Source organism: Lygodium microphyllum, chromosome 8 (genome assembly GCF_053477565.2).
Source record: "Lygodium microphyllum isolate KBCC chromosome 8, Lygodium_microphyllum_v1.1.10, whole genome shotgun sequence".
Taxonomy (NCBI): Eukaryota; Viridiplantae; Streptophyta; class Polypodiopsida; order Schizaeales; family Lygodiaceae; genus Lygodium; species Lygodium microphyllum.
In genome coordinates this window covers 11451434-11478442 of record NC_141142.1, presented here as the reverse complement: position 1 = coordinate 11478442, position 27009 = coordinate 11451434, and the positions used below count along the sequence as shown (strand labels likewise).

Sequence of the window (27009 nt, the reverse complement as noted above, 5' to 3'; positions counted from 1 at the left end):
TGTTAAATCCTAGAAAGTGTGTATTTGGGGTGTCTTATTATAATAAAACAAATTTTCTGAAAGGGAGATAAACTTATCTCTGACAAGCTTATGTTCTTTTACATAACTTCTAAGCGTATTTTGTTATGAAGGTAAGATACCTGATTCAAGCTTCCAACCTGACATTATAAATTCCTCTCCTTCAATAGTTGACTCATCCTTAAACTCCTCAAAATCAACACTAGTACTTGGCTCAAGTTCCACCTGTTTCTTAGATCCCTTTTATGGTATTTTCTTTAATTGAGGTATTGACTTTGGTGGACTCTTCTTTTGTATAGGGCTACTACCTTCTCTCCCACTAGTCTTGATTTCTGTAACAAGTTGGAAGCACATGCCCAAGAGGGAAAAGATCGTCTTTTTGCTTTTTAGAGTTGCTTTTCGTTGGGCTTTTAAGCAAGTGCTTGAGGTGAAAGTGTGCCTTGCCTACTTGACGTAAGAGTCTTTCAAGGAAAAGGATCTTCTCAACACAACTCCGGCAAGTAACTCATGGTAAAGGTTAATGCAATTCGTAGTGAGTATGAGAAGTTAGTTCAAGGCAGGTAAGAGATGTCAATCAACTCAAGGTAATGTTGGAGGTCACATGAAGATGACCTAAGATCATCTTGAGTGGGACATTGTGCAATTCTAACAACTATACCCTCACTTAGGAGGTCTCTATTTGTTGCCTTTGTAGTACAAACTATTGCCCTCTTAACAAATTTGAATGAACTAAAACCAATGAGCAAGAGTTCAGTAATCTAGGTAAAGAATAAATAAAGAGATAAGCAAGATGAGACCTTGAGGCAATGCCATCATGCACATGTTCATATATGACGTGCACAAAAAAGTATTACCAGCACACTAAATTCCATACATGCGAAGACCCATAAACTAGATAAACATAACTGCTCACAAATATTTCACTTTTGACCAAAAACCTGAAGGATGACAAGCCAAAAGCTAAGGCCTTTAAGCTAGAAAGTGCATTTAGTAAATACGATTTAACCTATATGCAAGTATCGAGGATTTGTTCTAAAATGGTCAAAGCAACGACAACATGATCAGAGTATCACGCATCCAAATGAGGTAAAAATATTTGTTCCAACCTAAAGCTTCTGTTATAATAGCATGTGCTTGCCCTTCCACACATTGATCTCGATTAGGGTAAGGACTGTATTTTAAGTCGGTCTGAAATTTGTAAAGCTTTCACCTTCATCTTGTATTTGACTAGTGTATTAGTACAGAGAACCTAAGGTTGCTCGTTCATCTTGTATTGCTTAGCACGAAAGACAGTAAGGTTTAGGTAGAAAATAAGTTTGGCTAGAAACTTGGTTTCAAAACATGTAAGATCCACAGGCATTCATGCTACATATAATGAACATTCCCATGCAAAAAGAAAATAGACCAGTAAATGATCACAACACTTTCCTATTAGCAAAGCAGATGGAAAAGCTGATTTTTCCATATAGTACACTTCCGTTGCAAGTCATATAGGTGCAGACATGAAACCAGAACTTTTAAATGCACCTTCACCACTAAATGAACTGGGTAGTTCACAAATGCTAGCCCCACCCTGGCATATCAAACTCGCATCAAGATCTGAAAGTGCTCCAACCATGCTTACTAAACATGAGCTCCTTGCCCTGGAAGTTGCAGACAACAATGCCACCCTATATCTTCAAACACCCATGACTGCATCAGTTGATCTTAAACTTGGCCCATTGTCTGGCCTGCCCATTCCTGCAGCTAAATCAGCATCCAGTTGTGAATGAGGAGCTTCTCCTTGCAATGACTTTATTCTGCAAAAGAGAGGACACCAAATAACAAAAAACACACCAGATTTAGTACAAATGACACCACAAGGATGAAATCACTTGTTGATCTGTGAAGCAAGAACAAGTTGAAGCTCTAAATAAAATCTGGAAAACTTTCATGCATTAATACCACAGACAAATAAAACTAGTATCTGACACCTACCAATGTGAATGAATCTTCCTCTATAGAGCATAATCATCAAAAGTCTAGCACAAGCACATTTGTGACATTGGCATGTCTCAAAAACATTTGATTTCTTGAGCTGATAAGTTGGTGGGTTTTGACACCCACCAGTGACGAATGGAAGAGCTTCCTTTGTTCATAGCTAACCACATTAGCAATCCATCCTGTTACATTACAGTACCCCACTAACAACTTTAAAATAGTGCTTGCATGTGTGCGCGCCGTGCATGTGGATTAATCTTGATAGGGTTGGGCATAGATCAACTACCTTACATCACGTTCAGCCCATTATTTCTCATCAGTGTGCTTTGGATATGGAAGAACCTTTTACTATAGCTGAGTTGCAGGATTCTTTGCACTAAGGGCTGAGGTTGATGGCTGCTGCTAAAGTGGGTTCCCCAAAGATAATGGTGGTCTAAACATTCTCAATACGCATTACCATAAATTTAATGGAAAAGCTATATTGTTACTACTATTTGTGCAACAAAAGCCCTGGTCTATTATGCTAGTTGCTCTATGTGATCGAATGTCAACACCAGCCTTACATAATTGGCCAGTCTCTCACTGGAAAGTAGTTCTGGTCACTTCAAGAGACAAATAGTTGGAAAAAGATTCTTGTGCATCTTAAACAGACTCCTCAACAACCACAGCAGACAACTCTTTGCACCTAGAAAATAATCATAAGAGAAGAGAAATTGCTGAACCGTTGGTTGATCGTGAGCTGAGAATAGTTTATTTTATTGCAAAATAAGGCATTCATATATAGATGTAGTTCATGACTAGGGTCATGTGTTATCCACTGTGCTCACTTATCAGCCAGTTTGGCATAAAATTAAGGATCTATGGTCTCTGTTGGCCCATTCCTCTTTGGATCAACATTCCAGGCTGTCAGATTGGAGTTTGCAGCAGGTCACTCCTGTCCTAGACCTCTACCTCACTGTACATCAACTACTAAATCAGTGTATCTTCGCATCCTCTCTCCACCATAGATACAAGAGCATGTCAATGCTCTGTGGCATATGGATAAACCATTTGGCATTGTTTGGTTGGTGCCTTGTCGGTGGAAGGCTTCCTTGCTAATTGTGGTTTGGGGGGATCAACTTGTGTATGATGCACAGCACCTCAAGAAATAGTCATCACATTCTTTGGGGCTTCCCTATCTCAATCCCTCCTTGATGATATTGTTATCTCAACATGTTGATTCATTGTATTCATTTTTTTCTCAGTACCTTTTTTATATGTGTTGTATTCTCATTACACGCAACACTTCTACATTAATGTAATACATTCAAAGTACAACAGGTATTGTGTTTAGTGACCACACACACAAAAAAGGTATTGCAATTTACAACATCAGCCTTGAAAGTAATAAACAACGTAATTCGCAAAGAATACTTCAAGATTTTGAAGTAATCCAAATTCCAAAATAGAAACAATAATAAAAGGTTACTAGTTAGGATGACTGTCCTAAGTTCTAAATTCTGACCAGAACTACAGAATACTCGAGAGTAAACTGTCAATAACCACAATCCAGCAAATACAAACTATTACTCCAACTAATGCACTATTTTTCACCATGGCTGTTGCAAACAACAGAAACCATCTGCCAAGGAAAAGTGAATCAGAAAAGAAATGAAGCAGAACACAGCAGAAGACAAGTTGGAAATGAGAAAAGGAGCAAGAAAACAAACAGACATTCCGCAAAAAACACAAGCATGTACAAAATAAGCATGAGCTCCCCCTCCCCCAATTTGCATTTCCCAAAAACAAGTTTCAGAATTTCCCATTTTGAGCAGCCAAAATACCAGTTCAAGCAACCATATCTGTAAACGTTGGGAAGGACATGAGAATGACAATACTTTGAACTATCCAACTTGATCAAGTATCATCATGAAATTTGTAAGAGAGAGAGAGAGAGAGAGAGAGAGACTCTATGTGTACATGTGCGCGTATGGATGGATGTTGTGGCGGTGGGTTTTTTCTTTTTCTTTTGGGGGGCCGTTGCTACCAAATGCACCTATATAGGGAGTAGTAGTGACTCAAAGCCCTGCCTTGTTTCCACACTACGTGTGATTCCCTATACCCAATGGTGAACCCTCTTATGTGCGGCGTCACGAGGGTGTAGTCCTCGGATGTGTCTATGTTGTTCCGCTTTTTGGATTGAATAATACAAGAGTATACCTTGAGCTCATATATCATGTTACCTTTCTGTGCCATGTTGCGTGCGTAACGAGTGCAGGTTCATCATACTTGGTATCAGAGCAACTCTTACTTGGAGTGAAGGAGTGCTCATAGAAGCAGGAGAGAAGATCCAGTGCCCCGAAGAGAACGAAATCGTAATGACCCACGTTGTGTCGACCCCCGTCGCGCCGCCCCACGTCGGCCCCCAGCGTGGCACCCCAAACCCGACACCCCACCGTCTGAAGACGTGATGCTGCTTCCCCGCGGCACGACCACTTCCACCACAGGCGAGATGCGGCTTCCCCGCGCCGACCTCATCACAGCTTCCCTGCGCCGACATCACCAAAGAGTAGAGAGCAAGAATGGAGAGTGGCCCAAGAGGAGAAGGTGGCCGGACTGGAAAGGCAATTAGATGGCATGTCAGGCATGCTGGAGTCAATATGGAGGAACATGCAGATGAAGGAAGAGGAGGAGGAAAGGAAGAAAAAACTAGAAATGGAGCAGGGCTATAGAGAATGGGTGAAACAACAGCAAGAGGAGGAGGAAAGACACAAAATGCAAGAGGAGATGGATAGAATGGATAGAGAAGAGACATCTAGGAGGGCGCAAGATACAAGGAAAGAGAAGGAGAAGGTAGTAGAAGCAGAAAGCAAGAAAAAAGACAAGAAGAAGGAGAAGAAGCACTACCGTAGAGAGGAGGAAGATAGTGACAGTTCAGAAGACGACTATGGAAAATTCAAGATGCCCCAACCAGCCAAGTACAAAGGAGAGAGAGACATGTTGGTCCTGAAGAAATGGATTGTAGAGGTGGATAGGTACTTGAAGTATTCACGAATAACTAAAGACAGGAAGGCGAAAGTGGCACAGGGGCAACACACAACTTCATGACACCAAAGTGCGCAGCAAAACATGGATTGAAATTATCTAAGGCCCCAGAAGGATTAACAGTAGCATTCGCCCAAGGAGAAGCCAAGGAAGTGAAACAAGTCTTTGCAGTCCAAGTAGAAGCTGACAAGTGGAAAGCAAAACTCAACTTCTTAGTAATCCCCATGGATGATTTTGAAGTGATACTAGGCTTGGAATTCTATGACAAATATGTCATTGCAATGTTCGGTAAAGGTGTAAATGAAATGATGCTAGATATGTAAGGAGAAGGCGTCAAAGTACCCTATGAAAGAATGCAACTGCCTGGCAGGACCCCAATCAAGGTGCAAATGAAGGAGAATATGCCAAGAGTGTCATGCCAAACAATGAAGCCAACTGCAACACAACCAAGAGGCCAGACCCAAAATGCACCAGTCCAAGGGACCGTTATCAGGCCGCGTGTCATGACATGCAGTGCCAAGCAGGTAGAAAAATCAGTCAAACAAGGAGATATGGTCTACTTATGTATGATCCAACCAATTGAAGAAGAAGATGGCAAGAAGCCCAAACACCAAAGCAGGAACACGGAAGTGGCAGAAATACTTAAAGAATTCAAAGATGTAATGCCAGCAGAGCTACCCAAGGGTCTACCACCCAGACGAGATGTGGATCACAAGATTGAGTTGATCCCAGGATCTGATCCACCGGCCCGAGCTCCCTACCGCATGAACCACACCGAGCTTATGGAATTGAAGAAGCAACTACATGAACTAGAAGAACAAGGGTTCATTCGCTCTAATAAATCCCCCTTTGGTGCCCCAGTGTTATTTGTAAAGAAGAAGGATGGGGGACTTAGACTCTGTGTAGATTATAGGGCCCTTGACAAAATCACCATAAAAAACAAATATCCAATGCCCCTAGTGGAAGATCTCTTAGATAGATTGCACGGGGCTAAGTACTTCAGCCGTATTGATCTTAGATCAAGATACCATCAAATCCACATAGCAGAAGAAGATATCCCAAAAACAGCCTTCCGCACCTGATATAGTAGTTTTGAGTGGTTAGTATTAGGATTCGGCCTAAGCAATGGGCCAGGCATATTTTGTGGCCTCATGGATGGAGTCTTTAGACCTGAGATAGATATCTTTGTCATTATCTACATAGATGACCTCCTAGTCTATATCAAAACCTTAGAGGAGCACAAGAAACACTTACGCCGAGTTTTTGAGAAACTACGGCAACATCAGTTATATGCCAAGCCTGAAAAATGTGAATTTGCAGTGAAAGAGTTTGAGTTCTTAGGCTTTATTGTAGGAGCAAATGGAATCAAAGTGGATTCTAAGAAAGTGGAAGCTGTCCAAAGATGACTTGTACTGAAAACTGTAAGAGAAGTGCGGGAGTTCCTCGGCTTCACAGTTTTTTGCAGAAGGTTCATCAAAGATTACAGCCTCATCACAGCCCCCCTCTCCCACCTCACCAAAGAAGATCACTCTTTTACATAGGGGAACGCGCAACAAGAAGCTTTTGAGCAGATGAAGAAGTGCATGAGCCAAACTCCCGTCCTAAGGGTGCCGAATTTTACCAAACCCTTTGAAATTTCTACAGATACATCCGGCTACGGCATAGGAGGTATACTAGTCCAGGAATGTCACCCCATTGCTTATGAGTCCAAGAAATTTACCCATGCTGAAACAAGGTGGAGTACACATGAGAAGGAAATGTTGGCAATCATCCATTGCCTCAGAAAATGGAAGCACTATGTTCAAGACAAGCACATAATAGTCTTCACCGACAATATCTCCCTCAAATACTTCCAATCTCAACCCAAGTTATCGGCAAAGCAAGCCCGCTAGCTAGACTTCCTAGCAAAATTTGACCTCGAGATTAAACACAAGCCCGGCTCCACTAACAAGATAGCAGATGCCTTGAGCAAGAAAGCTGACCTGAAAGCTGTCAGTGTGGTCACCATCAATTTCATAGAACTAGTCAAGGAGGCCCTAGAGCAAGACGAAGAGATACACAACATAATCAGAGATGTGGAAGCAGAGAAGACCCCGCATGAAATATACACCGTAGAGGAGGGTATCCTATTTTTAGGCAAAAGATTGTATATCCCCAACAATTTGGAGTTGAAGAAACTCATCCTACATGAGATACGTGATGGCAAACTTAGAGGACACAAAGGGCAAAGCAAAACCTTGGAGGCCCTTAGGAAGCAATTCTTTTGGCCAAATATAAAGGAAGAAGTAATAAACTACATCAAAACTTGCCCCACTTGCCAACTGGTCAAAGCACCACGATCAAAACCAGCAGGATTACTACAACCATTACCGGTAGCCAACCGCCCATGGGATGTCATCAACATGGATTTCATTGTGGAACTACCCGAGTCCCATGGGTACACAATCATCTTTGCAGTGGTGGACTACTTTTCCAAGCAGGCCCACTTCATCCCGGCCAAACCACCACTAAATGCCAAGGAGGTAGCACGCCTCTTCTTCACACATGTATTCAAACTTCATGGTGGCTTACCACTGGCGATAGTATCAAATAGAGATGGAAGATTCATGAGCGGCATGTGGAAGGAACTCTTTAAGACCTTGGAAACACAATTGAGATTCTCATCATCCTTCCACCCGGAGACAGATGGACAGACAGAACGAGTCAACCAAGGCATCGAAGACTATCTCCAGAGCTATGCCCAAGTGGACTAGAAAGATTGGCCCTTGTACCTTGATGTCTTGGAATTCCACTACAACAATTCCATCCACTCGGCAATGGGGTACACCCCCTTTGAGTTAGCCATAGGAAAAGAAGTCATCACACCACTGGCCTTAGCATCCGGAGCAGCCAAAGCGGAAGATCATACAGAAGAGTTCCTGAAGAAATGGAGAGACTGAAATGCAGCAGCTAAGCAGAGCAAGATCACCATGACCGAGCAAGCCAACAAGAAAAGAAAGGTCGTACTATTCGCCAAAGGAGACATGGTCCTAGTCAGTTCTAAGAATATGTCACTTCCCAAGAACATGACTCCCAAGTTCAATCACCGCTACTATGGACCCTACCGAATCACCCAAGTGCTGAACGAAGTCACCTACAAACTGTTAGCAGTCATGTTTGTCATGCCTTATCATCTCCTGCCTGTGAGCCTCAGTCTGAGTCAGACGAGGACATTAGGAGCTCTGACATGTCTGTCATGTGTTATGATGGGGGAGGCTAGTCACTCTTGACTGGCTGTCTTAGGTTGTGTATTTCTTTTTGGCCTCTTTTAGTGGGCAGCCACTGGCTGCCCGGCCACCTTTTTGGTCACTGTTGTGGGGCGCCCATTTTAGGGCACTTTTAGGGTTTGCGCCCATTTTAGGGTTTGCGCCCATTTTAGGGTTAAGGTTAGGGTTTGTCCGTTGCCTATATATTGGCAGCCCCCCTCCCCACTTGGTCAGTTGTCTTCTTGCAGATTCCGACACTCCTTCTCCCCCTGGTGGTGCTGCCATCGTCATCAGCCTGATCTGGTGCCCTCACTGACGCTGTGGGCTGCGTGCAGGGACTGATCAGTCCATTTCAGTGTATTCAGCATTCATTTCAGTCAGTGCAGATTTCTCTTCCTTATTTTCTGCTTTCTCTCTCTCTCTCCCTCCGTGTTCGTATTTCCTCTTCCGTTGCGCACTCTCACATGGTATCATCGCCAAACTGAGAGTACACGGAGCTGAGTTTTACGCGGGAGAACACCCACAACTCTGCGTTTGCTGGTCAAGACGTCTCCAACAGCTGAGGCGTCATCCTCTGCACCATCTCCTTGATCAGGGCGGCCTGTTTTGGTGTCAACAAATTTGTGTTTGCTGCTGGCGCCTTTTCCAGTGGCTGCCACATCATCACCACCCTCTTCCTGCCTGCGTTTTCAGCCTGGGCGGCCCTCCTCCAGCTGGGCGACACCCTTCCAGCCTGCGCCTTGCTGTTCTGGCTGTTGTTCCATCGTCCGGCGGCTCTTTTCCTGCTGGCGACTTCTTCCCAGGCTGCGTTTTCAGGCAGGCAGCTGTTTTTCTGTGGTGATTGCATCATCAGCATTTGTGTTTGACATCATCCTTGCGTTCTGTGCAAGGCGGCCAGCTCAGGAGCTTCTGGTGTTTGTGTTTCGACACCGGCAACCTTCCCTTGTTGTGTTTTGGTGTTTGTAGATTGGAAGATGTCTTCTCATCAGTTTACAGGTTTTGATGACTCAGATGATGAGCTTTTGTCTCGACATTCATCTGAACGGAGGCGTGATTTCTATCGCGAGGATCGTCATATGGAGTCTCTTCCTCGTTCCCGTCCCCCTTCTATTCATGTATCTCGGCGATCCCCTTCCAGTGGGCCGAAGATGCAGCCTTTGGTACCCCCTGTACAGGTACCCGTACTTCCTCAGCTGCCCAAAGAGGACAGGATGGATGGCTCCAACTTTTCTATATGGTCCTGCAAGGTGGAATGTCTCTTGGACTCCTTCGATCTTTGGGAGCTTGTTTCTGTTCCTATTCCCCGGCCTCAGGTGGATCCCTCAGATGGGACATCTATGGATCGTGCAGCCTTATGGGATCGGCTCAATTCTAGAGCCCGATCTTTCCTCTTTCTGAGTTTGCAGGATTCTGTCCTTGTTCATGTTCACAGGTTGAAGACTGCAGCGGACGTGTGGCAGAAGCTAGCGTCTCTCTATCAGCAGAAGACGTTTGCCCACCGGATATCTCTTGAAAAGAAGTTGCGGATGCTCGCTATTGATGATAGTCCTTCCATGAAGGACCACATCAACAGATTTGCATCCCTCGGTCGGACGATATCTTCTGAAGATATGGCCATGATTCTCTTGACTCAGTTGCCATCGCCTCGGTTTGATGTCTTCTACACCAGCCTACTTACATCGAGGACCCGTGAGAAGCTTCTATGGGAGGAGCTATCCCCGCTTGTCTTGGAGCATGACGAGCGACTCAGAGAGGTCAGTGCTAGTGGATCCGACTCCACTAGAGCCTTTGTTGCAGGTTCGGGAGGACAGAAGAAGAAGAAGAAGTCAAAGGCTAAGAAAAAGGACAGTTCTTCAGGCTTTGACTCAGATTCAGAGAGACCGAAGTGCCCACACTGTGGGAAAGGGACACATCCCGAGGAGAAATGCTGGAAGAAGTACCCTCACCTTCGTCCGGGAGCGAAGGATGGATCTATATCGGAGCCTTCTTCTACCTCTACACCAGCTATTACCCATGAGTCAGTGTTCCTTCATATCCATGCTTTGGAGGAGGATCCTTCTTCTATGGCTGTAGTGTCTTCTGCGCAGCCTTGGTTAGTGGACAGTGGTGCTTCGAGTCATATGACTCCCCGAGGTGATTTGTTACAGGATCTCCGTCCATCAGAGGGTTCAGTCACTGTTGGTGACATTTTATCGGTGCCTATTAGTGGTGTTGGCACATTGCCTTTGTTTACAGACCGACCTACGAGCTTCCTTTCACAGGCCCTACATGTTCCGGACTTGGGCCTTCCCCTCCTCTCAGTTTATGGCCTTACGAGGCTTGGCACACAAGTGATCTTCACCGAGCATGCCGTTGTTATTGAGGATTCTCTTACAGGAGCCGTCTTATCTACAGGTTGGCAGGAGCGCGGGCTTTACAGGCTCCATTCCCCTTCTTTGATGCAGGGTCCTCCGAGGCAGTCTATTGCTACACCCGTTCCCGCTTGTGCACCTTCTATTCCACAGGTTCCTTCCCATCCCCCACCTTCTCCTCCGGTGGTTCCCTCGTACCCCCCATCCCTTTCAGAGGGGGACGATCTCGCTGATGCGGCTGTGGATTCCCTGGCCCCTAGTGTTTTCGAGGGGGCTTTCCAGGATCGTGAGGAGCTCCTTCAGCGGCAGTCTACTTCGACGGACTTGATCGACATTGGCATTCCTCTTGCCACCCCAAGATCTATTTCCTCTTCGGCCTTCAGCCACCTCCAGGATTTGGGAGGGGGTGTTAGCAGTCATGTTTGTCATGCCTTGTCATCTCCTGCCTGTGAGCCTCAGTCTGAGTCAGACGAGGACATTAGGAGCTCTGACATGTCTGTCATGTGTTATGATGGGGGAGGCTAGTCACTCTTGACTGGCTGTCTTAGGTTGTGTATTTCTTTTTGGCCTCTTTTAGTGGGCAGCCACTGGCTGCCCGGCCACCTTTTTGGTCACTGTTGTGGGGCGCCCATTTTAGGGCACTTTTAGGGTTTGCGCCCATTTTAGGGTTAGGGTTAGGGTTTGTCCGTTGCCTATATATTGGCAGCCCCCCTCCCCACTTGGTCAGTTGTCTTCTTGCAGATTCCGACACTCCTTCTCCCCCTGGTGGTGCTGCCATCGTCATCAGCTTGATCTGGTGCCCTCACTGACGCTGTGGGCTGCGTGCAGGGACTGATCAGTCCATTTCAGTGTATTCAGCATTCATTTCAGTCAGTGCAGATTTCTCTTCCTTATTTTCTGCTTTCTCTCTCTCTCTCCCTCCGTGTTCGTATTTCCTCTTCCGTTGCGCACTCTCACACAAACTGGACCTACCAAACAATGTTTGTGTTCATAATGTGTTTCATGCTCGTCTTTTGCGCAGGTTCTATCCAGACAACCAATGAGGACGGCGTGTACCAATGCTCCATTCCAACGGTCCCTTCGAAGTAGAAGCATTCCTCCGATGCCGGGAACAAAGAGGCTTCCCCGAATACCTCACGAAGTGGCGCGGGTGTCCACTCAAGGAGGGCACCTGGATCTCAAAAGCGGAGGCTCGCGAACGCGGTAAAGATGCCTTCGCCCTTTGGCTCGAGGAGAAACCCCCTATTCCTTCCAACGACCCTTGAGCCTCTCCAAAAACCAAACAAAGCGGTTCTCAATCATAGACCCCAACGTGCCTCCACTCCTCAAATGTAATTGAGTCGAGGGTGGACCCGCATGGTGATAATTATCAATAACTCCAAAAACAAAGCCCCAATAATCCAGTCTAGATGGGCAGACACTGACCAGCTTGCTATAAAAGGCTGTGTTAAGACCCCCAAGTCCTAGTGCGGCAGACACTGGCCAATCTGATAGTATAGACTGTGTTAAGACCCCGCGGTCCCATAGACCGGCAGACACTGACCAGCTTGATAGGAAAAGTTGTGCTAAGACCCCGGATGAGTCAATAACAAACGCTACCTTAGATTGCTGAGGACAGCAATCCAGTAAGCGGGGGTGAGTGTAAGGGCTTTGTAGCTATACCATGCCGTTGCTACCAAATGCACCTATATAGAGAGTAGTAGTGACTCAAAGCCCTGCCTTGTTTCCACACTACATGTGATTCCCTATACCTAGTGGTAAACCCTCTTATGTGCAGCATCATGAGGGTGTAGTCCTGGGATGTGTCTATGTTGTCCCGCTTTTTGGATTGAATAATACAAGAGTATACCTTGAGCTCATATATCGTGTTACCTTTTTGTGCCGTGTTGAGTGCGTAACAAGTGCAGGTTCATCACAGAGGGGGGGGGGAGAGGAGAGGGACACACCACGATTTCACAAAAAAAAAGAGACTCCACAATGAGAGGGAAACACCCCAACCCGCCGGCCCCCCTCTCTTATAGGACTTTAATGAAAAAAACCATAGGGACGAAGATTCTAAACCATATACAATAGGGCCGATTTGCTGCGAATCCGAAAATTAGGGTTTGAAACCCTAATTTTTGCATACACCAAGCAAAAAGCCGATTTCCTTCTTTTTCGTTTTGTATAATCAAGCTCAGTAGAAAGTGCTTCTTGTTGAATACTAGATAGGAGTATACAAAGCATGTGGCTGAAATTTCAGCAATATAGCTTTAAAGAAGTGAAGAGAGAGACCTCAAACATATAGGTGTGAGGTTTGGGTGCTTAAAAGTGGGACACAACATTCATTCACTTCAAAGTTTCTGCATTTTGCATTTTGCATTTATGGTTTGGGTTTTGCTTGTCTCTGTCTGAATCTTTGCATTTCAATCTTAGTCCTACATGCTGTGTTTCCTCAATGCAAACCCTATGAAACCAGCCTTTCTTCTCCGATAGGGTGGTAAATAACCTGATTTAACACTAATTACAGCAAGCATAAAATTCACATGAACTGAAAATGCAAATATTACCACTCAAATCTTAGACATTGGACTCCTTGTTGACCCCAAAATTGGTGCCCCTTATAGTATTTCTATATCTTATGTTGCAAATGGAAGGAGTACAATTGAGATCCTCTTATCTCCTCCACTAATCCAAGTGCCTCTGGCTGTCAAAACTGACTTGCAAGCCTCCAAACCAATTTGTCCCTTGGTTTACTCGAGGATTGACCTTCACCCTGCTCCTTGAAAGACAAATTAAGCCCCAATTCTGATATTGGTTGACTGGCCTCTTGAATCTCCCTAAAATTTCTCAGTTTTAGTTTTTGGAATTCAAATCCTAGACTCTCAATTCTGAGCACTATCCCGAGGTGACTATCAAAACCCTAATTTCAGATATTTACAACTTTTTCCTTTGACACCCACTACATCATCAGGGTCCTTGGCCTGTTACCATGAAATAATTATCATGTGCATCACATGTGTTAAACAACCTTGCACATTTGATTAATATCTTAATCAAATGTTATCAGCAAGATTAGAGCATCTCAAAATTCATGCCCCCGTGACACCCTAGCATATCTTCACATGGTATCAGAGTCGGTGCTCCTCTAAAGAGCATCCTACGGTAATTGTGGAGGCTAGTCTTTGTGTGAGACTCACACGCAACTTGATTCTCATTCATAATATCTCACACACCTTCCTCTTCTAATCCTATGATGCCCTATCAAGCTTTTGCATCATTGGAGACTCTGAGAAGGCTTTATCCTCTGGAGAAGGCAGTAGACACACCTTCACCTTTACCATCTTCTTCGCCTTGTTTTGGTCATCTTACAAATGAAGAGTTTGAGGAGTACTTGCACATCACATATAGTTTGGTTTACACTCCAACAAGTGCTACTACTCTGTCTAGACCGATTGGTGACTAGCCATCTCTCTGATCTTAGAGAGACTATGACATTTGGCGCATCTCGCAATCCATCTCTTTTATCTCAGCCAGCATGCTTTATGTCAAGTTCGCATAATCCTTTTGAGTCGTATAAGCCAAAACCTCCTCTTGTTTCTCCTTTTGGTGTGCATGAACCGGATGGTTTTCAATATATTAACTTTAATAGAGGAGGCTCTCGACGTTTTCTTCCTTCAACCCGCTCATACAGGAGACTAGACAATAACACAAATAGAGGAAGAGGTGAAGAGTCAGGTGGCAAACCACATCTCCCAGTGGATGGGAGGAGGACAGACACTTTTTTCCCAACAGTGGCCAGGATGCATGATGGACATTAACTGGTGGACTGGGGCCAAGGTCCCACATTTGAGCATTATCTTTCAAGCCCCTTCACAGTGGAGAGCTCCGACGGATGTGATCGAGTGGCCCCTAGCACAAGCGGCCTGGTTCTATCAGTGTTCAAAGTCCCGCCTTTCAGCATAGCTGATAGATGCCCTGGTGGTACCACCAGGTGCATCCATCACCCCCATGGTCCGCACCCTAGGGCCACCATGGGGGAATGGAGTTCACCGTCCAAGCCTACAACAAAGCGTATCCACATACCCCATAGCTCCTCTTCTTCGTCAGCAGCTTCCACACCGAATAGATGTTTGTTCGGTCAGTCACAGGTTTCCCCATGAGTTTATATCTTGCATCCTGGAATGTGAACAATCTCCACTACAGTGAAGCATGTGGTTCCAGGAAGTTGATTGTTTAGCAGAAGCTACAACCTGCCCTTGCCGGACAGATTGACATCTTACTTTTACAGGAGCACAAGCTCACTCCCGCCCACGCCCAACAGGTAGGGAAGGTACTCCCAAGTAGTTCACACACTTACTAGGAGCACGCCATCGATGCCCACGACAGAAGTGGAGGCATATGCGCCTCTATTGGCCCGAGCCTCACCACCTATGTACGGGACCACACAAGACGATTGTGGCAGGAAGAGTTCTCTGGATCAGATTGGACATTGGGGAGTCTTGCCTTGGAGTCCTCAATGTCTATGCCCCTACTAAGTTTAGGACACGCAGCAGGTTCTAGGTGGAGATCGCAACAAGACTCCCAAAGGTGGACTCTTGGATTGTTGGGGGAGACTTCCATAACCTGGAAGCCTTAGAGGACCAGCAGGGCAGAGGCAGAAACTACTAAGGCATGGCTCGCGAGGAGCAGGAGGCATGGGAGGTCTTTCTACTGGCAGTAGAAGCACGCGATGCTTGGAGAGACCCAGCTTTCCACAAGAGGGAAAGGTCAATGGATTTCTCTTGGGAATACAGGCGGCTAGGAGGAGTCCTACTAGAGCGGCTGAACATGTTCTATATGGAATAGTGGGGATGCTCTCGCGGAGGCCAGGTAGGGTAGTTGGCTGGCACCACTCTGTCCAATCATTTTTTGGTTCTCCTAACACTTGACCCCCCAGCATCTATCCTAGACACACGATCGTGTCGGATCCTTGACTCAATCTATAGGAGGGAGGCGGTGAAGAGTCAGATTGAGCAGATTTGGACTAGAGAGTGGAGCAGCAGGGACCGGATCGCAAAGGAGGTTGCAAAGGTCCTAGCCAAGTCGGGCAGTATCTCCCAAGAGGCAGCCCTACAGGCTTGACAGCAGAGCTGGGAGAAGGAGAGGGCACTCCGGCGAGACCTAGCAGCCACGCAGAGATTACTACAAGAGACACCAAGGGATCCCATCCTCCACGCACAGGAGATGCGTGCACGAGCAGCCATCGCCGGCCTAGAGGACAAGCACTTGGAGTTCTCATTTCGCACCTCAACAACCTTCTTGGCGCGGAAGGAGTGGGACAGGATGTGCAAGGAGTTTTTCCAAGCGCATCAACCTCGCACCTCAGGAGAGCAGATACGCAGCCTTCGGGATCAATATGGGAGGATTCACTCTAGCCCAGACGAGGTGATGGAGATTGCCACCGACTACTACAAACGTATTTTCCAACAGGAGACAGCCTCATCCAGAGGACAGTGATGCAGACAGCAAGTCTGGGATCACATCCCGTCCCTCGTTGCAGAGGAGATGGGATGCTCCCTCCTAGCCCCCTTCACAGAGAAGGAACTAAAGGAGGTTTTCCATACACAGGACGAGCAAAAATGCCCGGGAGAGAACGGCCTCTCTAAGGCCTTCTTCACTACCTACTGGGAGGTGGTAAAGGACCCCTTATTGCTCGCCTTGCAAGAGATTTTCAGCTCAAGACGGATGCCAAGGAGTCTATTGACAGGTCTTATCAATCTCCTTCCCAAAGGGGTAGACCATTTGGAGCTATCCAAGTGGAGACCGATTACCCTGTTGTCAGTGGTCTATAAGGCACTGGCAAAGATGATTGGTAGGCGACTCCGCCCTGTGCTTCCAGGCATCATTCATGACACATAGACAGCCTTTGTCCAAGATAGGAGCATCCTAGACAATGTCTTCACCTTCTTTGAGACGACAGAGTGGGCCCAGCACAGTGGTCAGGGACTGGCGGTACTACTCCTAGACTTCGAGAAAGACTATAATAGGGTGGACAAGGACTTCTTAGAGGGCACCAGCACAGTGGTCAGGGACTGGTGGTACTACTCCTGGACTTCGAGAAAGCCTATGACAGGGTGGACTAGCACTTCTTAGAGGGCACCATGGTGAGGTTGGGCTTCCCCGAGACATGGATCCGTGGAGTCTCCGCACTTTACAGATCGGCTTCCAGCAGGGTTGTTATAGGTGGCAAGCGAGGGGAGGAGTTTTGGCTGGAGAGATCGGTCTGGCTGCCCTCTGGCCCCGGATCTGTTCCTCCTCTTTACAGAGACGATGTCTCACTTTCTCAGGTCACGTGTGAGCGGGTTACACGGCCTCCGACTTCCGATGAGAGAGAAGATGGAGCTGTTAGACTCGGAGTATGCAAATGATACAGTACTCTACACAGAGGACGATGAGCTAATGCTGGAGAGAGTGAGACTAGCTCTTGAGTTGTTTTGCACTACAATGGGAGCCAAAATCAACTGGCGAAAGTCGGTTGGTTTCCTTACAGACCCGGACTCTAGCACGGAGTGGGACGTCCACTTGGGATTTAGATGGGTATGCAAAGGACAGATTGTCCGCTACCTAGGGTTCCATGTGGGACTCAACATCATTCCAACACAACAATTTCTTCTAGTCCTCGACTCTATTCGGAGGAAGCTGACCTACTGGAGTATTACTCGCCTTTCCCTAGCAGGCCGAGCACTGGTGGTCAATCAGATCCTCCTAGCGACGGCTTGTTAGTGCGGAATTACCTCTAGACCGGGTCAGACGGTTCCAAGGACTCTAGGGCCAAGGTGGTGTGGGCAACCATCATCCGACATCGGTTAGAGGGAGGGATTGGGATCATGGACCCAGAGTATCAAAGCATAGCCCTTTTGGGCAAGCTAGTAGTCCGCGGTCTTGCACCAGGAGGGCAGACTTGGATGGTCCTGCTGCAGGAGGGTCTACAAGAGTGTAGACCGAGGCTTGGCAATGATTAGAGGCCGTCCTTGAGATGGATCTTCACGACGGCCCATATCACGCCCCCCAGATCCTCCTTCCTATGCAGCATACTTCGTGTGTGGCAAGGTCTCCATAAGGCCCTAATGCAAAGCCCCCCAGGCTGCCCAGAGGAGATTGACTGCCAACCAGTGATTTGATACCCCCATGACAAAGATCGGAATGGGGTACAGATCGGCAAGCGCCCCCACATCCAATGGGCTAGCTAGAAAGCCGACCTAGCTCGTACCATCAGGACGTGGCGGAAGGTGTACAAAATGGTGGACTAAGAGGTGTTGCAACAGGTATCAGGTTGCCAGAGAGGAGTTGAGTTGAGAAGAAGGAAAAGTAACGTAGCAATACCTTAGGAGTGGTTTGACCCCCTAAGACGAGAGCCGATAGAGCCCGATGAGGTATGGACAACTAGATTTTCACCAATGGGTATCCCCCTACAAGTGGCAGGTAGAGTGGACGGCTCTCCACATGGGACTTTCTTCACCGTGCAGGAGGGGGGGCGTCTGGTCCTCGACAGGGGGCAGCAGGATGAGGGGATAGTTGCCCTTTCGTGGAGGAGGAATCGGGTGGTTGGCCTCCAGGAAAAGACATAGCAGCTTCCAAGAAAAGACATGGCGGCTGGACCCTTATGTGTCCTGGGAGGAGCTCTGGGAGTGGCACCTCAGGATATGGCAGGGCAAGCCACTTGATGAGCTAGAGTGGGACCCGAGAGAGTGGCTATGGCCGGCCACTACGGTCGTCAAGAAGCCACCGAGGTTCCTAGAGTGCACAACCAGGATTGGCAAACACGTACTAATGCAAGAGAACATGGACTGGGCGCCGTCGTGCAGCAAGTATTGGCATGTGAAGGAGAGCATGCCGCATTCTCCGTCGTATAGCACCCTGCCTTAGATGTAACTCATGGGGAGCTTTTTGCTGGCAGACAATCAGCCAGCGCCATCACCTTTTGTATGAGGCTGGGATGCACGACACGACATTCTTTATTGAGGCTGGGTCATGCACTGTGGTCGACTTGGAGGCCCTACCCATCCGCCAAGCATTGGAGCACATAGCAAACGACTCTAAAGTATAGGAGATTGTAGGGAGTCTTACTGGACGGCGCGGTCTCAAGAGGTTTTTGGCAAGGAGAGACTTTCAGTACAAGCGACTCTGGCAGAGCTCTAGATCTCCATCATCCACTCCCTTCACGGCCGTTGGGACCAAGTACAAGATGAGTCTCGAGCTCGTCAGGAGATCCGTTCTCATTTCATGCACACTTGGGGCGGCCAGGACCTGTTTTTCAAGATGGAGGCAGGCGGCCCTGTCAAAAGATGACATACCAGCGAAATAGTAGGGTTGGCGGGGAAGAACACGAAGTGAACTCGGCAAACATGGAGAAGAGAAGAGAAGAGAGAAGAAACTCTGATGAATGGAATAATGAAGTTCCGAATCATGGAGTGAATGCCATACAAGGGAACAAGGGTATCGTTGAGGGTAGTGGAGAGGCTGGAAAGAAGAGGTGACGGACTGAATGAATCAACCGCCGTGAGGAATGAATGAGAGAGTGGCCTATAAATAGGCATAGTCAGTCTAGGATGGCGCCCCTTTTTGGGGCTACAAACCCTAAACGCAAAACGCAGAAACGCAAAAAACGCAAACTGCGGGTGAAGGGTGAAGGATTTCTCAACACCCCCTCTCAGGCCTAAAAAGGGAAACAAGAGAAGAGTGAGGTGGAGATGCAATGCTACATGCTGAAGAATGCGCATTTAACAGGTGTCACTTGGACAGTGTCCCTCGTGGGAAAATTGTTCGCTGGCCCAAACGCCCTAGTACAAAGATGATGAAATCATGCAATGCATAGGAGGTAGAGGATCCCTAAGATCCAAGATTTCCACCGGAAAGGAAACCTGCAGTAAAGAACAGTAGACAGAGTGAACTGGAGAACCCGAAATTCAACCTCATGAGAGAAGCCACTAGCTCCGTGCATCCATGCTGGAAGGAATACGAAGGCCTCATCACCAAGTCGCGGCTGAACCTCCGAGATCCCAATCTAGGTGGTACCTGAAGATCCTGGGTAGCAGTAGAAGAGATGACTGGTCGAAGACAGCCGCCCCAAGAAAGTAGAGGATGGGTGAAGAACTTCATGGAGAGTAGATTCCCCCTCTAAGGTGGAAGGTGGAGGGGCCCCCGCTCAAGTCGAAGAAGTAGATGCCCCCTTTGAGGGCAAAGAAATAACATCCCTCTCTGAATCCCCCTCTAAAGTAGATAGGGAATCCAAAAACTCATGGATCACGGTCTCCGAAATGTCTGATGACGAAGGAAGTGCCGCCGGTCGTGCCGAAGAAGGTATCTGGGGTGCCGAAGAGCTCCCAGAGATAGCCTCTCGAACCTGAGTAGTCAAGGGTGGGAAGGGTGGGGCTCAGAATCAGGAAGAGGTGGGCAACAGTCGCTGTCTCTTAGTGGAGCAGACTGGGTAGCCGAAGAAGAGAAAGGAGTCGAGTAGCCACTATCTCTCGAAGGAGCAGACTGACGAGGAGATGGCATCAAACAATCACTATCCCTCGATTGAGCAGACTGCAGATCCGTAGGTCGTGGAAGCCACAGTACCTGAAAATAAATGGGAGAAGACTGCCGCTAGCATTGCGACGATCTCCAGGAGATCATAGAGCCAATTGATCCTCCATGTGCTCGAAAGGACTTGGTGCGTATCGGATGCGTCTTATTGCCTTGAGCATAGTACTCTGATAGCCGACGCAGAACAATCTCTATGGCCCATAAAGGAGAGGTGGCACAAGGAGTGCTTGGTGGAAGACACATATACTCCAGGGGTTGGGAAGCAAAGGTCGAAGTTGGCAAGCATCGGTGGTGTGTCTGGTGATGCCACAGTAGGAGCACCCAGTAGTCTCGTCATCTGTTGGTAAAGAAGCTATGGATACCAGTGTGCCTTGCTAAAGAAGGAAGAGATCAGCCACCATGAACCACGAACCACAATGTCCGCCTCAAGGGGTATGAGGGCAGTGTGAAGCACGAACCACAATGTCCGCCTCAAGGGGTGGGAGGGTAGTGAAAGGGCCGAAAGTGAGCTGCCAGCGGGAGGAGGATGTGATCAACAGTAAGAGACTACAACCAGTAAAAAAACGCAGGTGAGGAGAGAGAAATACTAAAAACGCAGGCAGCAGGTGAGAGAAAGACTAAAAACGTTGACAAGATAGCTTGCAAGAGAGAGAAAGACTAAAAACGCAAGCTCAAATAACGCCTTCCAAAATAGACTAGTCATCTGGGAGTCTCGATCACTAATGATCGACTCTAGCATACCATGATACTTAAAGATGTGTTGCAAAAATAATCATGCCATATGATCAACCTTTATTTTCTTTCTCACTCGACTAAAATGGGCTTGTTTGCTAAATCTATAAATGATAGTCCATATCCCATCATTCTCTGTAGGTGTTCTAGGAAGCTCAAAAATAAAGTTCATTGCAATGCTCTGCCAAGGCCTATCTAGAATAGGCAAGGGTTGCAACAAACCCGACATCTTTTGTCTATCATGCTTTACCTTCTGGCATACGATGCATGTCTTAACAAACTATTCTACATTATGCCTCAAAACTGGCCAATAAAAGAAATGGTCCACTGCCTTGGCTGTGGCATCAATACCTCTGTGTTCTACATACGGAGACGCATGACTTTCAGTGATAACTCTAGGCCTTAACTACTTTATGACACACAATCATCCATGCATCATCAAAAAGCCATCTCTTAGCACAAAGTGCTCATGCTTCTGGCCATTGCAAAGCAAATCATAAACAATATCAAAGTTTGAATTAGCAACATATTACTCTTTCATGGCATCAAACTCAACGTAATAGATCATGGTGACAGCTGAAATTTATAGCTTACGTGATAATGCATCAACCATCATTCTTTTTATCATCAATATCTACAATTTGAAAATGAAACATACAGAGAAATTTTACCCATCTCACATGTTTCTCTGACAACTTTGTCTGTGTCAAAAAGTACCTCAAAGTCTAATGATCTGTCTACACTATAAAATCAATCTCTCAACAAATAATGTTTCCATGTAGATAGTGCATGAATTACAACCAAGAGCAATTTCTCATTAACCTGCAAATTCTTTTCTGCACCGTGGAGAATTCGGCTCTGATAAGCCACAACTCGGCCATTCTACATAAGAACGGCCCCAATGTTGTTATCACATGCATTACACTAAACTACGAATGACCTCTTTAGATTGGGCAATATAAGCATAAGATCTGAAGTCATCTTTTCCTTCAACTTTTCAAATGCTAAAATTTTCGTTGCTATCCATCTAAATGGCACATCCTTCTTTTGCAAAGCATGCAATGGAGATGCAATTTCAGCAAACCTGCATACAGATTTCCTGTAGTAAGAACATAAACCCAAGCAACAGCGGATCTCATGTGCATTTCTCAAAGATAGACATGATCATATTCCCTCAAACTTTGCAAGGTCCATGCGAATATCATCAAGCGATACAATATGCCCCAAAAAGTGGATTTCATACAAAAAGAATTCACTTTTCTTGTCATTGATAACCAGCCTATGCCCATGCAATTCATTGAGCACAATGTCTAAGTATCTTCTATGCTCTGCCTTGTTCTTTGAATAGACAATTATGTCATCAAAGAAAGTGCCCGCAAATCTTTTATATGGCTTGAAAATGCCATCCATCATCTGATTGAAAGTGACAGAGTATTCGTAAGCCCAAAAGGCATGACAAAAAACTCATATAGCCCAAAAGATATTCTGAAAGCGGTCTTAGGCACATCCTTCGACCTAATGTATATCTGATAATACCCACTTTTCAAATCTATACGGTTGAATATGGCTACCCCCTACAATCTATCCATAATATCATCGATCCAACGAATCTTAAAGCGATTCTTTATCATGATCCTATTCAGAGCACAAGAATCAATGCATATATGCCATGAACCATCCTTTTCCTACATCAAAAGCTCCAAAGAACAAAAAGGAGGTGAGCTGGGCTAAATCAGCCCTTTTTCTAACAACTCATTCACCTAACTCATAATCTCCTCTTGTTGGGCTACACTGACTCTGTAGGGTGGCTTATTAGGTGAGCTAATTCCAAGGATAAGATCTATGCCATGATCTTCTAGCCTTTCAGATGGTAGTTGCCTTGGAAGTGACTAAGAGAAGCTATCAGTACACATTTTCAGAAATGACATGCGATCCTTCCCTAACTTAGACATGTTTCCAACATTCTCACTATCATCTTTATTCTTAGTAAAATCCAAGTAAGCTGAAAGATGATTTTTCATTACTTTAGAAATGGCAACTGCAGATACAACAATGACAAATTCACATTTCAACTTTATATCAAGTGTGAGTGCCTTCCTTTATGTTGAATAGTGATCTTTTTTGTACAAAAGAGAATCAATCATTGAATGCATACAGTGACAACATGACATACCAAGCAATACATCACAACCCTCAAGTGGAGTAATGGAGAACTCTTTGTTGTCCACATATCCCTGTATATGCAACCGAAGCTTTCCAGTGAGTGGTGTGACAAGCTCTACATGGCCTTTACATGCCATTCCAACTTCCCCCATAGGTCCCATCTCATCCTCTCTGATGTCTAGACAAACTGCTATGTTGTCAATAAAGATGAAGTTGGCTCATGCACCATTATCAAAGAAAATCGATACATGTTGATCCCTAATTTTGCCCCATGCTCTACACAACTCACTAGTATCATCATTGCGCTAATCATAACATCGAAAACCAATCCTACTGATGTTTTGGGCTTCTTTTCTTTAGAATCTCCCTCGTTTTCTAATTTTCTAGCTTGCTGCCTATTGGGACAGTCCCTTGCAATGTGACCCTCCTATTCACAAATAAAACATTTACTTGCAACCATCAATTCCCTACATTGTGCCAACATTTTCGAGCCCTTTCTTTGCTGTTTTGGCCTCTTTACATGCTAAATTTCAGATCTTCCCCTTTTCTCAATCTTAAACAACTTTTTATTCAGCTTCTCCCCATTCTCTAGGAAACCCAAATCCTTCATACACAACAAAGCATCGGCCATAGCAACAATCTCTATGAGCTGAGACATGCTAGACACAATGGATTTAATGTAAAAAACCATGATTCCTTTAAGCAGCCCACAAATATATTTTTCCACTTGCTCATGAAAGGGTACGGGGTGATAAGAAGTAATAGGCAGTAATGCATCCCAAAACTTTATTATATTGCTCCAAATTCTTCCATTCCTTAAGCATCCACCTTATTCCAAGTTGTCATGATGTCCACCTCAAAGGTCCTTGTCAACCAATTCGATGCAAATATTTGCTTGAATTGTATCCACATTGTGCTCTACCTTGCATCAAAAGAGTGGACCACCACTACAATGCATTCCCTTTCAAGACAGTGGCTGCCTTTCAAATCTTGGAGGACTCGGTGAAGTTTCCCCCTGAGTAGGATGCATCAAACTGCTAAATGAAAGTCAAAGCTTTCAGCCTATCTTGTACACTGCTGAAGGACTTAAACTTCACTACTTTTCCACCCTCGCCAAAGTCTTTTGCTGCCCTTTTGGGTGTCAGGTTGACATACACCGAAAGGATACATTTGCTGAATTTACATGAAAACCAATACCAAATGAAGCATTTACATGACCAGCACTCATTCTTTGAGCCCCATCAGCATTCAGGGTTGCAAATGCACTACCAAACATGCCACTTTGTGCCCCAAGCATCAAACCAATGTTGCCATACATAGGGTTTTGCACATTTCCAACCATACCCAAATACATTGGGCCTTGTACACCATGCATTGCGTGCTGCATACCATAGCGATTTGTGCCATACATTCCCATATGCGGTCTATGTCCAATCATAGCATGGAAAATCGTGCTTCCACCAAAGTATCTTGGCTGCCCCATCATAGCATGCATGCCTGGCTGTCCAAAATCCATTGGATTGGAACTTCCATGATAGCCTTGCATTTGCATTCCTTGCCTCGTAGGTACCAATTGTTTTATTTCATTTGCATCTTTGGGAGCTTCAAATGAAGGCTTTGGTATTAACTTCAATGCACCTTGTTGTCTCAAAGGTGTAGAAAATGTCTTCTTCTTCTTGCCCTTGCTGTCCTTCTTCGGAGAATTCAAAAATCGGGTAAACTGAGGATCCTTTGCCAATTCAGCACAGAGAATTGCTACTGTTGATTCTTAAACTAGCCATTGAATTCCTCTTCACTTTGCTGGTCATCAGCCTCCTTATTCTCTGAAGGCCCTGCATCTTACCCAACAGCAACATTTTCAGCTTGCTGCCTCCAAGAACAAGCATTGCATTTCCTTCATTCCCATGTGAATGTTCATACTGAGAGACATCATCACTACTTGATTCCATCTCACTGTATGAAGACATATTGTTATAATTTCTTAGCTAAGAGCCTCGTTGTTCTCTATCAAAAAATGGACCAGCAACGCTCTATCTCTCCCTCTCCAAAGCTGTAATTCACTGAATGGCTGAGACCTAGTCCCCCCAAAGACGTTTTCTCAATTTGCATGGGCAGTTTGCCAAGTGCTACACATCCTTTTTTCAGCATTATCCAACCATTTAATTTGTTTTCAGAATTAAATAATCCTAAAATTTAATTTCAGCCCTTCTAATCCTGCCCAAAATTAAATGTGTCTATCCATAATTAAATTGGCTAGGCCATTTGCAACCTAGAGTGGTCACCACCACCACTTATTGTCTATCCATAATGCTACTTTCTAATATCACCACCACCATTTATTGGCCAAATAATTGTCCTAGGGTCAAAACTAATACCAATTGATCCCAAACCCCACCTCGCATAACTTATCACACCTTTTCCCTTTGACACCCATTGCATCCTCACAGTCCTTGGCATGTTACCATGAAATAACTGCCATGTGTATCACATGCTAAACAACCTTGCACATTTGATTAATACCTTAATCAAATATTATCAACAAGATTAAAGCATCTCAAAATTTCACATCCTCGTGGCAACTTACAAGTTGACCTTGCATATATATCAATTGCCCCACTAGCATAATTTGCTTATGCTCACTACCCACGTTTGGAACATCATGCTGCTATATTGACTCTTCCTTTGGTGCATCTTGCTATCCTGAAGTTCTTGAAGATGATTTTCTCTTCTTGCATTTGCTGCCCTCCTTTAAAGGCTTTAAAAAGTGCATGAATTGAGGATCATTTGCCAATTACATAAACATTTCAGGTATTGTCCTTACCTGATCTTTAAACTGGTCATCAAATTACTCTTCCTCTTGTTGCTGATTATCAACTTCTTACGGCCTAGAAGGACCCACATTTTGGTCTAAAACGACATAATTAGCTTGTTGTCCATGCTACGTACCTTGTCCAAGATCAAGCATTGCATTTTCTCTAACACTTTGTGAACTTTCAAATTGAGAGACATCATCCCTGCTTGATGTCATTTCACTATCTAAAGGCATTCTTTCTATAATGTTTTGTTGAATACAATTTCAGCACTAGAGCAAAGCTTTTGGCCTTCAATCAGGTGCCTCGAGCCCACCAATTCAAGGGAATTGATGGTATCCAACCGATGGACCCTTGAAACCAGCCTTTCTTCTTGGAAAGGGTGGTAATTCCCCAATCAAACACTTAATTACAACAATCACCAAATAAACATAAATTGAAATGCATAATTTATCTTAATAATGCTCGACAGTAAACACCCTATTGGCCCCAAAACTAGTGCTGCTTTTGGTATTTTTTTAACTTCAATTGCCAATGGATGTATTACAAGCTAAGATTCCATGATCTCCCTGGCTGATCCAACAATCAATAAATAAATTGGGCTATTTGCCCCTTGATTTTCACCTAGGACTTGCTCTAACTGGACCCCAACTAGCCAAATGCTGCCCCAAATTTACAATGGATGGCTGGGTATCTGAAATCCCTTACAATACAACAAATTGCAGGTGTTGATTTCAATGTACGATGTCTTATCTTGTTGGCACAGGTCTTGAGGTGGCTGTTAAACCCTAATTTCTATAGAAATTTCAGGTTTGCAACATAGATCCCCCTACTTCACCAAATTTCATTGAGATCTACTCAAAATGGCTGAGAAATGCTAAGATCTCCTAAGAATGGTAGGAGAAGATAAGAGAAAGCCAAGATGAGAGAGAAATCTGATTTTCTTTGCAAGAAAACCCTAAATTCTGCCTACTACCTACTCCAGCCTGCATTTAATGCAATCACCTACTGCTAGGTACCTCCAACCAAAATGCTATCACTTGATCAGCAATGTTGTTGCCAATCCCTGGAAGGTGACTCCCCATTGTCCCCTACCTACTGAGGCCCCTAGATGGCTGCTTGCTGCAACAAATTACT

At 45.3% G+C, this 27009-nt stretch overlaps 1 protein-coding gene across 1 annotated transcript in view; it reads right to left on the bottom strand.

Moving 5' to 3' along the window:
• Window positions 1–1409: 1409 nt before the first annotated feature.
• LOC148031965 (zinc finger (C2H2 type) family protein) overlaps window positions 1410–27009 on the bottom strand; it is a 42417-nt gene continuing 16817 nt past the window's right edge. Inside the window, exon 4 of the mRNA XM_087682561.1 lies at window positions 1410–1817. Within this exon, the coding sequence (XP_087538687.1) occupies window positions 1697–1817 (121 nt within the window). The 3' untranslated portion in view covers window positions 1410–1696. The remainder of the gene's footprint in view (window positions 1818–27009) is intronic.